At 40.3% G+C, this 15567-nt stretch overlaps 1 protein-coding gene across 1 annotated transcript in view; it reads right to left on the minus strand.

The window, feature by feature from the left end:
* The window catches only part of sned1 (sushi, nidogen and EGF-like domains 1), a 30441-nt gene that overhangs the window by 9259 nt on the left and 5615 nt on the right, over positions 1–15567 (minus strand). Inside the window, exons 7-20 of the mRNA XM_061780127.1 lie at positions 14567–14680; positions 13080–13127; positions 12899–13009; positions 9212–9304; positions 8639–8773; positions 7809–7928; positions 7155–7271; positions 5474–5617; positions 3471–3644; positions 2960–3073; positions 1869–1982; positions 1355–1463; positions 1126–1277; positions 56–349 (exon numbers count right to left, since the gene is read on the minus strand). Of these exons, the coding sequence (XP_061636111.1) occupies positions 56–349; positions 1126–1277; positions 1355–1463; positions 1869–1982; positions 2960–3073; positions 3471–3644; positions 5474–5617; positions 7155–7271; positions 7809–7928; positions 8639–8773; positions 9212–9304; positions 12899–13009; positions 13080–13127; positions 14567–14680 (1839 nt within the window). The remainder of the gene's footprint in view (positions 1–55; positions 350–1125; positions 1278–1354; positions 1464–1868; positions 1983–2959; positions 3074–3470; positions 3645–5473; positions 5618–7154; positions 7272–7808; positions 7929–8638; positions 8774–9211; positions 9305–12898; positions 13010–13079; positions 13128–14566; positions 14681–15567) is intronic.

Genomic DNA, 15567 nt, shown 5'->3' on the forward strand with positions numbered 1-15567 from the left:
TGAGAGCATTTCAGTAGTCTCTGTGAGACAAACGTGTAGCGTGTCTGTCACTGACTGGTGCGTATGAGGGCGGTGGCTGGCATGCTAATGTGGTCGCTGTTGGCGTTGCGCTTGAAGGAGTAGGTGGAGATGTTGTAGAGCAGGCCGGGCACCAGGCCTCGCAGGACGTGCCGCCGCCTCTGCCGGTCCAGGAAGTCTACTTTGCGGGCGCCTCCGCGGCCGTGCGGCGCGTACGTCACCACGAAGCCGCTCAGCCAGGCCGCCGTCGACGCCTCCGGCTGGTCCCAGCGCAGCTCCATCTCGCTCTCCTCCACTCGCTGCACGTGCAGGCCGGAGGGGGGCAGCAGATCTGGGAACAGTTGGCAGAATATGACGACCAGCAAGGGTAACCGTCGTAACATTCACAGTGGGACGCCACGCGGTTAGAAAGTTTTTCGCATACAGTTATGGAAACAATTATTAGACCATCCTTGTTTCTTCGGTTTCTTTTGCAGTTTTACAGCCTACAACAAAAGGTACCTTTATTAGGTCAACTATAAGGATGACAACAATAATAGCTCCAATTTAATTTAGTTTAGTTTAATGTAAGAGCCATTTTCCACGGTTTTCTTGATAGTAACCAAAATGACTGGCAATACAATGTCAAAAAGGACAAAGTATTATAGAATCAGCTGTGTTTTGTCGTGTTCATTGTATTCTTCAGGTAATATACTGTACCTTTAGTGGTACCAGGCATTAAAATTGAGAAACAAAACGTCTAATACTATTTTCCATGACTCTATATTTGTGCTCAGGTAATTAGTAAGTAAGTAAGTTAGTTAGGTAGGGAGTAAGGTAGTTTGGTAAGTCAATATGCAGGTTGCTAGCTAATTTGGTAAGTAGCCAAGGAGGTAGATAGTCTGATAGATAGATTAGTATCTAAGGACTAAGCAGGTCAGCGGTTAGTTAGTTAGTTAGTTTAGGTAACTCGAAACTCCACATTGGTAGCTATAATGGAAGGCAGGGAGGTTGCGAGGAAGATGGTTAGGTAGGTGTAGGTAGGCAAATAGGTAGCGAAGGAGCTAGGTAGCTATGTAGTTTGGTAACAAAATAAAATAAGGCAATCAAATAAAATAGATGTCAGACCTTTCTCACAGTCTTTCCCGGTGTGTCCGGCTTTGCACACACAGTTGTAGTTTCCTCTCCTGTCGCTCCTGCACTCGCCCCTGCTCCTGCACGGATGCAGTACACAGGGGTCCTCCACTGGGGGGCGACACATGCAAACACTTGCCACAAGGCTGCGCCCAAAAACGTGTGAACCGGCTGAACTTGAGGAAGAGGAAGAGGAGGGAGGGGGGAAAGGAAAGCCACTTACACATCTGGCACTGGTCGCCGAAGAAGCCATCTTTGCACGTGCACACGTACGTCTTTTTGGAGCTGCGACACACGCCGCCGTTCATACACGGGTTGGACTCGCAGCTGTCCTGCTCTGCGCATGCACGCACACACACACATGCACGCACGCACACAATGTGATGATGACCACGTTTGAGGCCTCTGTTTCGTAATGTAAACAGTATAGTCAACATGAGCACAACCGCCTGAAAGTATTAGATGCCACCAGGAACATCAATGAGGATAACCGCTCACACATCGTAATAAAAGGTTTTCACACAAATATCTGCAAACCTCTCACACACTACTAAAACACGTATTTCCATATATAGGAGAGCGCTTAAGTATGTGTGGGCCAAGTTTAGCATATTCGATAATACAAATGCACTATAATGTATGGGAGCAGGTGAGAGGTAAGTTATTTTTAGTTTTTGTGGTTGACTTCTTTTTCTACTTTTTCTTTTGAATGCCAGTGAAGCGTGTTGAAGGTGTACCTGTTTGGCAGTGGCGGCCTTTGAGGCCCGGCGGGCAGCGACACAAGTACGATCCCGGCCCGTTCTCGCAGGTTCCTCCGTTCTTGCAGGGCTCCAACAAGCACTCGTTAACGTCTGAGACAGAACAGAGTAGAAATAAAATATAGTATAAGCAGGCTCAGCACAACACACTTGTTTATACAGTACGTACAGTGGAGCTGGAAAGTATTCACAAGCTTTGACTGTTTATTTTTTTTTAAATTAACTTTTACCTGTTGTCATTATGGGGAAGATATTAATGAAGCTTCACTTGTCCGACATTTTATGTTGCAGCCTTACTTCAAAATTGATTCAATTATTTTTATTTCCCCAAAATTCTACATTCAACACCCCAAAATGACAATGTAGATTTGTATTTTGTATTTATGTAAGCATTTTATTTAATTTTAAAATAAAATAAAAATAACAGAAACATAATTATGACAATGAGACTTAAAAAAAAAACAACACTTTTTCCCACTTTATTAAAAATTTAAATTCACAGAAATAACATCAGAAAGTATTCACAGCCCCGCGACCCGGGTGAGGATAAGCGGTAGAGAAAACGGATGGATGGAAGTATTCACAGCACTTTACCTTTTCCACATTTTGTTCTACAACCTTATTCCAAATTGGATTTCATTCCTCAAAATTCTACACTCAAAAATCCAATCATGTCAATAATCTTTTTTTTTTTTTTTTTTTAAAAGATTTTTCCACTTTTATTAAAGTCCCTGTAAAGTGAACATAATCACAAAAAAATGAAGCCATTGTCTCCGCTCTCAAATGCTGAGGGCGTGTCCACCAGATGTGTGACACCACTCTATCTAGCAACTCTCTTATGTCTACACATCCCTTACATGTTTTGGGCACAAAAATATAGTCGTTAGCTATGTAGGCGTTAGCTAAATATAGGCGTTAGCTCACAGGCTATATCTCCACAACTGAGTACTACGTCGTTCTCAGTCTTTGCACGTTTTCAGCAATTCGAACATGTATAATTTATTTAGAAACCAACCTCTGAAAACACTTCACATGGTATTCAAATAAATAACTAAAAAATAAGCACTCACCTGTCTGACACTGTTTTCCACTGAAGCCTTGTTGACAGTCGCACAGGTAAGACCCCCCGTGGTTGTGGCACTTCCCGCCGTTGAGGCATGGCTCAGACGAGCACTCGTTGAGTTCTGGAGAAACACGGATACGACAAACTGGCATCGATTGAGCATTTTTTCCCCATATCACATCCAGTTTAAGGTCCATGTACACTGAGTGAACCATGGGAGCATGACCGACGGCTACGAATAGCAAAAAAGCCTCCCTCAAAAGGTTTGTAATTGTCTGAAGGTGCCACAAGATGGCAGTAAAGCACTACTTCTGTCTAAATGAAACTCTTCAACTCACTTCAACACTGTATTGTTATGGTTGAATATAGTTTTTCAACGAATAACGTAGGCTAGGTTCCACAAAAAAAATCAAATAAAAATCTGCCAATGTCCTAGTAAATTGATACAAGCTGAATATCAAGGATATGGAATAAATGCACAAATGGCTTTCCATATTTGTACAGGTGTTGTGACGCACCTTCGCAAACGGGGGGCTGGCTCCAGTCGCCCTGCACGCCGCAGACGCTCTGCGTGGCTCTGGGCACTGCCACGTATCCCGCCTGGCACAGGTAAACGGCGACCGATCTCGGCAAGGTGGACGAGAACTGAACCTCGGCGTGCTTCACCTGCGGGGGCGGCCCGCAGCCCACCTCTGGAATATCAACAACAATGTAGCTTTTGTTAGCATGTTAGCATTGACTCATCACATTTTTTTCAAGAAAGAAGTTTTAACAACAAAGACGTAACCCTACAAAAGCCGCTCAGGTATACATTTATTTTAGAAAAGTCATAATAATTACAAGAATAATTTCGTATTTTAGGAAAAACACTTGTATTGTTTCAAGAAAAACGTTTTTATCAGGGGAAAAAGTCGTAATCCTACAAGAATATTTTTTGTACTTCATATCGTAATATTGTATTACAAGAATAATGTTGTAGTTATTCAAGAAACATTTTTATATATTTTAATATAATGTTGACATTGTTTTTCAATAAAAATATTTTTTAAAATATTTTTAAAAAAAGCTTGCATTGTTTGAGGTCCTGGGGGTTGTAGGACTTCTTCCTAACTCAAAAAAAAAAAAAGAGAAACTATTCACCACAGAAAGAATCGAAAAAAGCCTTTTTTCCAGTGAGGAGGCAACTTCCTGATTCATGTTCGAATTGTCACTTGTCACTAGGCAGAATTCATAGGGCTCAATGCCAACAGCTCTATGGGCCAATCAAATTTTTGTTTTATTTGTTTTTTTTTTTTTATACAAGGCAGTCACCCCCACTACAAAGCACAGGCAGATTTTAGTTTTTTGGTATTTTTTTAACACATAATTTACCGATTCAATCACTGCTCTCTATTAAACATAAAATAAAATATACAGTATAATGTGAGGTTGGGCCACCAGGACATTGTAATGGCAACAGTGGCACATTGAGGCTAAAGTGAGCTCCGTGTCAGCGCTCATGTGTCCTGGGCTTCGACTTGAAATAGCTTTGACTCGCTTCTATATCGGAACATACTGCTACAGGGCAGCAACCAATGCTAAGATTAGCTTCACATGAACACAGCCAGGCTCATCGGACCACCATCCGCTGGATTAAAAGTGGAATATTACCAGAATATTGTCCTATTATGGGGTCGAGGGGATGTAATACTATAAGATTTAAATCAAAGTTTAACGAGAAAAAAATATATATCAACTTTTTTTTTTTTTTTATTCTGAGTATTATGAGAATCTTGTATTTTTTACAAAAAAGTTTGGGATACAAAATTGTAATCCAATGAGAGCAATGTATTTTTGGGCAAAAAAAAAAATCAATCTTAATAATGCAAGAATGACGAAAATACATTTTGGGAAAAAGTAAAATTTTTGACAGGAAAAAAGTCAGAATATTAAAGGTCATAATATTATGAGGAAATAATGTATTTTTTAAAGAAAAAATGAAAAATTTGGATAATAAAGCCACATTTTTATGAGAAAAATTCCACCATTTTCTCAATTCAGAATTACTATCTATCTACTATTGGAATATTATGAGAATATTGTATTTTTTTAAAGACAAAAGTTGCAATATTATCATAATCAAGTCGTATATTTATGAGAAAAAAAATCCATGTCGCAAGAATAACAATGTTTTTTTGAGAAAATCTCTTATGCTAACAATATTGCTTTTTTTCGAGGAAAAAAGGGAGTATTTTCTGTCGTACCTTTTAAGAAAAGTTTGGGAATAAACAAATTGCAATCTTATGAGAATTTTGCATTTTTTTCCTGAAAAACAAATAGTAATACCAAAAGAAAAAAAAAGCTTGTTTTTAAAAAAGGTTGTTTTTTTTGCCAGGAAATCTTTTTTTTTTTGGGGCGGGGGGTCATAATATTATGAGAATAAAGTTGTATTTTTTCATACATTTGGGGGGAATTTTACAAAAATGCTGTATACGTCTTTGATAAAAATAATATATTTGAATACAAATGTGTTTTTGCTGACCTGCGTGATGATACGTGGTGGCAGTGTTGACCTCACAGTGTCTTCCAGTGAACGAGTCGGTACACTCACACTTGTACTTCCCGATGTAGTGGAAGCACGTTCCTCCGTTCACACACGGACTGGATGCACACGGATCAGGCTTCCCTAAATGACAGTTTTTTGTATTTAGTTTTTTTGTGAATTCATTCAAAATCAACAAAATAAATGTGCAAAAAAGTGAAGCGCTGTAAATACATTCTTCACACAACTTCACTTTTTCCACATTTTGTTGTTACAGCCTTATTCCAAAATGCATTAAAAATCCAAATTTCCCCTCAAGATTTTACACTCAACACCCCATAACAACAGTCCATCCATCCATCCATCCAGCCATCCATTTTCTATCGCTTATCCGAGGTCGGGTCGCGGGGGCAGTAGCTTTAGGACGCCCAGACTTCCCTCTCCCCAGCCACTGCCCCCAGCTCTTCCGGGGGGATCCCGAGGCGTTCCCAAGCCAGCCGAAAGACGTCTCTCCAGCGTGTCCCTGGGGTCTCCTCCTGGTGCGACGTGCCCGGAACATCTCACCGGGGAGGCATCCGAATCAGATGCCCCAGCCACCTCATCAGGCTCATCTCGATGCGGAGGAGCAGCGACTCTACTCTGAGATCCTCCCGGATGACCGAGCTTCTCACCCTATCTCTAAGGGAGAGCCTGGACACCCTGCGGAGGAAACTCATTTCGGCCGCTTGTATCCGGGATCTCGACCCACAGCTCGTGACCATAGGTGAGGGTAGGAACGTAGATCGACCGGTAAATTGAGAGCGTCGCCTTTCGGCTTAGCTCCTTCTTTACCACAACGGACCGATACAAAGTCCGCATCACTGCAGACGCTGCACCGATCCGCCTGTCGATTTCCCGTTCCATTCTTCCCTTACCTGTGAACAAGACCCCAAGATACTTGAACTCCTCCACTTGGGGCAGGATCTCATCCCCGACCTGGGCACGCCACCCTATTTCCGACTGAGGACCATGGTCTCAGATTTGGAGGTGCTGATTCTCATCCCAGCCGCTTCACACTCGGCTGTGAACTGCTCCAGTGAGAGTTGGAGATCACGGCTTGAAGAAGCCAACATAATCACATCATCTGTAAAAAGCAGAGATCCAATACTGAGGCCACCAAACCGGACCCCGTCTATGCCTCGGCTGCGCCTATAAATTCTGTCCATAAAAGTTATGAACTGAATCGGTGACAAAGGGCAGCCTTGGCGGAGTCCAACCCTCAATGGAAACGAGTCCGACTTCCTGCCGGCAATGCGGACCAAACTCTGACACCGGTCGTACAGGGACCGAACAGCCCGTATCAGGGGGTTCGGTACACCCCCCCACCCAAAGGCGGCTACCCTCTCGTACACCGGGGTGAACCCCAACGTACAGGCGCTGAGCCGGGGGGCAATAAGTATACACACACCAGCTCGGGCTCCTTCCCTGCCAGAGAGGTGACATTCCACGTCCCTAGAGCCAGCTTCTCTCGCCGGGGATCGGATCGCCAAGTTCCCTGCCTTCGGCCGCCGCCCAGCCCGCACTGTACCCGACCCTTATGGCCCCTCCCATAACGACAATGTGAAAAAAAAATACGGGGAGATTTTTGCAAATGTATTATAAAATAAAAAAGAAATAAAAAAGTGCGTGAAGGCCCACTCACCCACTTCACAGTGTTTCCCGGTGAACCTGTAAGGACACACACATTTGTAGTTGCCCGCTTCCTCCTTGCACGAGCCTCCGTTGCGACACGGACCGGATGCGCACGTGTTGAGTCGCACTGCAACGACACGTGTGGAAAGCCATTTGAGCATTAGCTAGAGTTTAGCTTAGCGTAGCATCGACAGCGTGCTAAAACAAGTCTTTAAACAAGCGTCTTATGTCATCTGGACTCTACTCACTATGTACTGTGTGTGTGTACGTGTGTGTGAATGTGTATATGTATATATATATATATATATATATATATATATATATATATATAAAAAGGAACAGGTTATCTTTAGCTTAGTGTAGTGACAGTATCCTAAAACTGGGGAAGGAAGCCTTTTCCGTTCAGTTGTCCACTGCATAGTACCAAATATAAGGACATGCTTAGCTTAGCTTAGCTTAGCTTAGCATGGGAACAATGTGTTTGAAAAATGTTTGTTTGAGCATTTCGTCAATCTCCTCCATATCTAGCTCAATGAGTACGGTACGCTGGTTGCTCTCACTTGTGTCAATAGTAGTATCAACTGCTCCATGCTCCTTGCGAGTGTTTTCATTTTGTATTTGCGAGTTTGGATGCTTGTTCATCAGGCTCCCTGGCCCTAGTTACCTTTCTCGCAGTGCTTGCCCCAGTGTCCGTGGGCGCATTGGCACGTGTATCCTCCGTCGCGCTCGTAGCAGTAGCCGCCGTTGAGACACGGGGTGGAGTCGCAGACCGATCGGGGCTGTACTGAAAAACACAAAGCGACACTTGACTGTGTTCCTTCCGTCACGTTAGGTTTTCAAAGACTATTACAGCAGGCCCACTAGAAAAAAATAAATAAATGGTTCCTGTAATATTAGACCTTTTTTCCTAAAATAAAAGGTGAGTAAGGAAAAAAAAAACTTTTTTCTTGCAAAATCTTTACTTTTTAATTTTGCCTTTATTTTATTAATATGACACTTTTCCTTAAAAAAATACAATTTTACTTACTAATACTTATTAATAATGCAATTTTACATGAGAAAAAATTATAAATTCTTATTATAGTAAGACTTTTTTTCTTGAAAAAATATTTTTATTTAGTAATATTTTGCCTCAGTCTCCCAAAATAAGAACATAATTCTGAAACATACAACATTCTTGTAATATTCTTATTCTATAATCTTTTCTTACCTAAAAATGTACTTAAAAAAAAAACATGTTTTTTATTTTCAGAATTTTGACTCAAATCTCTCCAAAATATTTGTTTTTATTGGAAAAGAGATACAACTTTGTTCTCTTAATATTACAATTTTTTCGGAAAAAGAGGCCTTTTTTCATATTAAAAATCAATCTTATTCTAAAAAAACTTCAACGTCTGTATTCTGTATTCTATTTTATGAAACACTGCCGCCTGGGCACTAACACTAGTAGAAGTACGTTTCTAAACGTCTTAGTGACCATGGTTAAGCTCTTACCATAAGGGTAAAAGTCCCGCTGGTCCAGTTCTGCGGCGCTGGTCTGACACGTGCACAGGTATGTGCCCCCGTACTCCAAACACGGACCCCCGTCGGGACACGGACGACTGTGGCTGCACGGCGTCTGCGTCACCTCTGAACACAAACCAAAAGTAAACACAAAGATTTTTAAGCAATCGTATTCATGGCTATTTTACAGTATACAGGTGTTGCGCGCCTTCATTGTAGTACCAAGTTGTGCCACACAACATGCCAGACAGCGCTGAGCTCTACTGGAAGAGATGCAGCGTAATTAATAGCGAGAGCAAGAGGCAGAGAAGTATGTTATCCTGCTCTCTGTGTGATAATATAGCAGTTGTTTGAAGGTTCGTAACATCCATGCTAATTTCCGTTAATCCGTGTATGGTGTTTTACATTGCATGCTAGCCTTAAAACTGCAGAATTTTGTTTTGGTTGAACATTTTGGTGTTTGAATATACAACGTTTAGTTCTCGTTTGTTTCATGGGTTAGTTTTAAAGGGCTTATAAAGGATAAATAGGGGGTTGACTGTAATAATAAAAGTCCAGATTTACCAAACTGGCAGTAGAGTCCCGTGTAGGAGGCGGGACATTGGCACGTCCCGTTGCTGTCCACGCAGACGCCGCCATTCTGGCACAGACATTCCTCTGCGCGCACACACACACACACACGGACGGCAAAAGTTAGCGATTGCTTTTGGGTGCTGATCCAAACGTAAACAAAAGGCAGGCCGCAGGACTGGAATGGAGAATGAATGGCGACCATGTGTCGCGGATACCGAGCGCCTTTCATCTTGTTATTGATTAGCTGTCATGTGACTTATTATTGTGTGAATGCTGAAGAGCATTCACACACACGTGTTATTCTGCACCAAAAAAAACGGATTATTTTGGCCATTTTTGTTTTTACATTCTAGTGGTTCCATGTTTTTGAACTGATTTAAACCAGTCCAACTTCCCACTTCAGGACATCCAGAAAAATTCTACATTTTGCCATCAAAATAATCCCATTGAAATGAGAGATAGAGACATGTTCCAAATTTAACTCATCCTTCCACATTCCACAACGTTTTCAGCACATTCAGGACTTCTTGTGAACTATTTTACCATTCCAACAAATCCCACATTTTCCATTTCGCATGACAGCATTCCGAGCTTAATCCAGACATTTGTCATAATAACCTCCTCCTTCCACATTTCTTCACCCATTCAAACTGTTAAGCGTGTTATTAAAAATAAAATGTCCCAAATGAAGAGATATTTTACACATTTCCCTTCTTCTAGCACATTTCAAACCATTCCAAATTGAAAATGTTCTACTCATTCAGGACTCATTCTTGAAAACTATTCATGACATGTCCCAAATTTTCACAGTAAAATTCCCAAATGAAGACACACATTTTACATATCGACCTCCTCCTTCCACATTTCTTGACCAATGCCAACCCATTCCAACTTCAAGTCTCATTTCTTACATTTCAACAATTCAATGAATTCCACCGCATTTCAGTGCAGCCTCAGCATTCACACGCAATTTCTACTGAAATTGCATTCTCGAGTTATTACTACCAGTCACCCCAGGGCCAAAAGATGTTGTTTACCCTCCGTGTCCTAATTTGAGCGCCTAATTTGAGCGTCGAGGCGGAGGAAGCGGCCGTATCACGCAAAACAAAAATGCCTGGCCTTTGAAGTTTAATTCCTCTCGTGATACGGAGCCGATGTGGCGAGGACCCTGGGGCCGATTAGCGGATGCTTCATTAGCACAATATGCTCTTTCATTGGCTACCTTTGAAGCCATGAGGCACTCCCCGGTGTCCCGCTTGTTTTTTTTTTTGTTTTTTTCCACTCGCTGTTCCAAGCAAAGCTTTGGGAAAGATTTAAAAGACGCTTAGTTGAACTCAGGGGTGACAAGCTGCATGCTGTTTGCTGGAGCTCCGACGCTATTAAAGAGCTTTGCCGCGGCGAGACATGAAATGCTGCTGCGTTTCGTGTTTTTTTTCCGCCACCACGAATCAACACGGAAACACTTGATGATAGTCACCACGTTTTTTATTTATTTATTTATTTTTTTTATATTAAGAAGTTTTCGAAAGTCAAGGGGTCAATGTTAGCGTAGAAGTTCAAGGTCACAGCACGGTCAAATACGTCAAATACCCAAAACCTTAACATCGCCGCAATTATCTTACCTTGATTATTTTGCCACAGCACAAACGCGCCACAATGAAACATCTATTTGCGACAAACCACATCGAGTCATACCTTAAATTAAAGGACACAATGAGGCTTTTTCAGGTCACTAAATATTCTGTCAATGGCTTGATTTGATGACTTAATAACTAGGAATACTTTCTAATTTTATGAGAATCTTTTTTAGCGAAAATAAGTTGTTGTTGTTTTTTTTAAGTCAACCCAGTGAGGATAAGCGCTCTAGAGAATGGATGGATAGTACAACTTTTTTTCTAAATAAAATGTATTTTTTTTCTAATATGAAACCGTACTTGTTGAAAAAAAAAAAAAAAAGTTTTATTCTTGAAAACAAATATTTATTCTTGTAATAATTTTTGATGGCATCCGTCTGTCTCGGGAGACAATGTAGTCTGCATCTGGGTCAGTGGGTCATATACAACTTTATTTTAAAAAAAGTTTTTTAAATACTATGTCATTTAAAAAAATACAATATGTAACGTGAGACTCTTAAAAAAATATAAATCTAGTAATACATCTTTGCTCTCATTACACTACGTCTTATTGTCTAACAACTTTATTAAAGATTTGCTCCTGTAATGTTATTCCTTTAAAAAAACCAAATAATAATAATGCAACTTTGGTGCTGAATGTGGTGTCCTGGCCGCGTTCCAGAGGAGCAAGTAAGTAGCCGCATATTTCTGTGGTGGGAAGCAATGAGCTGAATACCTCAGAGTGCGGCATCTCCTCATAAAGAAACATTTGGGCGTCTAGACAAAGCGCTTCCTCTTTTGTTGGTAAACTAATAAAAAATGCTCCATAAAACAAATATTTACAGGAACTGAAATTGCCCCAGGTTAGAATGAATGAAGAACAAACGCGAATAGTAATATTTTCTTGTAGAATGATGCCTTAAAAAAACTTTCGACGCCTTTATTCTTGTAATATTACGCCGTTTTAGTCTAAAAATACCACTTGATTCTTGAAAAAAATATTCCCGTTATATTACAGTTTTTCCCTACAATCAATACAACTTCATTATTGAAAAAACAGGACTATATTTTTGCAATATAGTGAATTTTCGCCACAAATACATTTTCTTTTAGTCTTGAAAACCTTATTCTGTAAAATATGATTATTCTCATGAATTTATTCAAGAAAAATAAATTCAAGTCTTTTTTTCTTGAAAAATTATAACTCAAGTCCTAAAAAATAATATTGTATTCCTGTAGCATGTAAAATTTATTGTATTCTTTCCTTAAAAAATATTTAAAAAATACAAAATTAATCTCTAAAATATTACTCTTTAATGAAAAAATGTGCCTTTTTTCATGCCATAAACAACGCCTTTTTTTAGCCATACAAATTCGCAAAAAATAACATCGTTGTTCTCTGAATACTGCATCTTTTATCTCGAAAGACTAAATCTGTATTCTAGAAAATTTGACACCTCATGACTAGTACTACAAAATAACTGTCTTTATCCTCGTAAGAGCATGTCTTTTTATTCTAGAAAAATAACACATCTTTATTCCCATAAGGGGCAATCTTTTTTCTCGGAATAAATATTATTTTAGTCTAGAAAAAATAATTTGCATAATGGTGGATCTTTTTTTCTTGAAATAATACAACATTATTCTAGAAAAAAATAGTCTGTCTTTATTCTCATAAAAGTCTTTTTTCGGAATAAAAATACAACTTTATTGTAGACTAATATTATTCTGGAAAAATGGACTTACTGTGTTTTGGTGCTTAGCATGTTGTCCTGGCCGTGTTTGTTCCAGAGGAACAAGTAGCTGCATATTTCCACGGTATCCCCTCATAAAAAACGTTTGGGCGTCTCGACAAAGCACTTCCTATTTTGTTGGTAAACTCATAAAAGAGCGCTCCATAAAACAAATATTTACAGGAACATCAAGCGGCCCGCCTAACCCCCAGGTTCGATTAAAACGCGTCTGCTTTGATAATTCCAATAATACCTCAACATGCGGCCTCTTCCAAGGCAAGCATCCAAATTCCTGCGACGGGAGCTACCGGTCCGGACGCAGGCACACTTACCTTGGCACGTGTCGCCGTAGTAACCCGGCGCACATGAGCACCGCCGCACTCCGGTGCCGCCGTCCTGTTGGCAGATTCTGTTTTTGTCGCAGTTACTGTGTTGGCACGGGCCTGTGGACGAAAAACAAAACAAAAGTGACGACAAAGACAAAACACTAGCTAAAGTTGTCTAGGAGCGCACCTGTTTGGTTTTTGGACTCGGTCGAATTGAGCTGAAGCTCCATCAGCTCTGCGGGGAAACAAATACGGACAAATTCAATTGTGCTATATCCCTCCATCCATTTTCCGTACCGCTTATCCTCACTAGGCTTGCGGACATGTATAGAATATATATATGTGGTTGAAGAGCATTCAAACATGTTATTCTGCACACAAAAAATACACTTTTTTATTATTATTATTATTATTATTATTCTGCCCACGTTTTTGACATCGAAGTGTTTCCACATTTCTCAACCTTTTCTAACCATTTTTCAACATGACTAAAAGTTCTACTTTCCCCACAAATCAACATTTTACACCCAAAGAGAAAGCCCATTGGGGGCTTTCCCACCGCAGGAACCTTTTCAGGAACCTCTCTTGCTACCCTGGTTCGGCCCTGTGTGCCCACCGCGAAACAATACCAGGGTACGGCAGGTTCCCCTTGGATTTATTTCGCTCCTCCTGGCGGATAGGGTCTTCCCGGAGCTACCAGGAACTCTTTGAGGGGGCGGGCTGTGCTGGCGAACGTTGATTGGTTAACAGACCTCTGTAGGCGTTGACTTTTTCATTCGCAGCGGCGCCGTGATGCAGCGTTACGCAAGGCTCGAAATAGGAGGGTTCAAATACATTAAAGAGCAAAACTTCGAATCACCGATCGAGCGGCGAGTGGCGGTGCCGGACCTCGCGGCGACGAGAAATCTGCCGATGGCCCGGTGCCAAGGTCCGCTGCTGGCCGACTCGCTTCCGCTAAGGAGCGGAGGTCCGACCCCACCTATTGGATCTAAAAACTGCTGGTATTTTATTTCAAGCTTTCAGTGTCACATGCTGCTTGGCCATGCGGGAACGGAGGCAAAGTTCATCCCTGCACATTGAGGGGAGACTAACTACGAACCTTCCTACCTACCTATTCAGCTACCTACTGTACCTACCTACTTATTTACCTACCTGCCTACCTACCCATCAACCAACATCTCTATCATCCAACTACCTACCTAATGTTTTTTTTTCTCCAAATAAAAATATTTGTTCAATGAAAAATAAAATGTTCTTTTCAAAAACATGCCTTTATTCTTGTAGTATTTGGCCTTTATGTAAAACAAATATGCATGTATACTTATACAGCTTTACTCTCATAGTTCACATTTTTTCTTGAAAAAGAATCCAACTCTTGTCAAAAAAATATTGCTTTCATGCTTGTAACGTTACTTTTATCCTAAAAAAATACAACTTTACTCTTGTAATATTTCCCTTTTTTTCCTTGTTATTCTACAAAAATACAACCTTGGTCTTGTAATTTATGCCTTTTTACCTGAGAAAAATGTCATTTTATTCTTGCAAAAATACAGCTTTATCCTAGCTTTATCTTTTATGCTTGAAATTTGACTTATTTTTTCAGTACGCCCTCGTCTGACGACACAATGACCAAAAGGCTTTTTTTTGTTGTTGAAAATTTGACCTGAATTTCACCTGACTCGCAGACGACTCCTGTGAACGGAGCGGGACAAAGGCAGCTGAAGTTGCTGCCATGATTGACGCACTGGCCGCCGTTCAAGCAGGGCTGCGAGTCGCACTTGTCGATGTCTGCAGCATCACACAACACAAACACACACTTATTATTGAAATAAAAAATAAAAATAACACTGCTCGGAAGTACAGTGAGCCCCCGCTACATCATCTAACAACAATGCTAATTTCCATTAGCCCGTCTATGGGGTTTAACAATACATGCTAGCATGAAGCTAACGGACTTTCGTTGGAAAATATATAAAGAATTCGATAGTTTGGTTGAACATTTTGGTGTTTAAATATACAATGTTTACATTTTTTTTTTTTATGCTCTGTTTGTTTCTGTTGCTCCGCTGTGTTTATTACAGTAAACAGTCGTTAGTTGAAGGTTTATAATTACAGTAAGATCTATGCTAATTTTCTTTAGACCGTCGAAGGCGTTTCACATTTTGTGTGAGCTAGATGACTTTGTTTGACGAAATGATATGGTTTAGTTGAACATTTTGGTGTTGAAATATGAAATGTAACTGTCTTTTGTTTTATGTGTCAGTTTTACAGTAAACTTCAACGGGATTTGACAAATCTTCCTCTAATATGGAGCGCGAGGAGCTTCTTACGTCCTCAAAGTGATGTTACACGAGTTGTAGTCTCTCATTTGTTGACAGTGACAGTAAAAAAAGGCACAAAAGAGTACTTTTAAAAAAATATTTTTTAAGTTTAAGTTTAAGCAGGTTTTAGTAAGTTTGTTTTAATAAGTTGTGGGAAGGGTAAAGCGCCCCAAATATTTTTTTTTTTACCTATCAAGGTTGGTTCTGGAACATATCCTAAGGAATAAACAAGGCTTCACTGTATAGCGGTAACTTTACTTACAGTTCAGTTGTATTTAACGTTTTAGGCCAATACATTTTTATTTCATCTTTAAAAACGTTTAGTTTTTAAACTTTTATTATATAAATGGGATG

The sequence above is a fragment of the Phyllopteryx taeniolatus genome, chromosome 7 (assembly GCF_024500385.1).
Source record: "Phyllopteryx taeniolatus isolate TA_2022b chromosome 7, UOR_Ptae_1.2, whole genome shotgun sequence".
Lineage (NCBI taxonomy): Eukaryota > Metazoa > Chordata > Actinopteri > Syngnathiformes > Syngnathidae > Phyllopteryx > Phyllopteryx taeniolatus.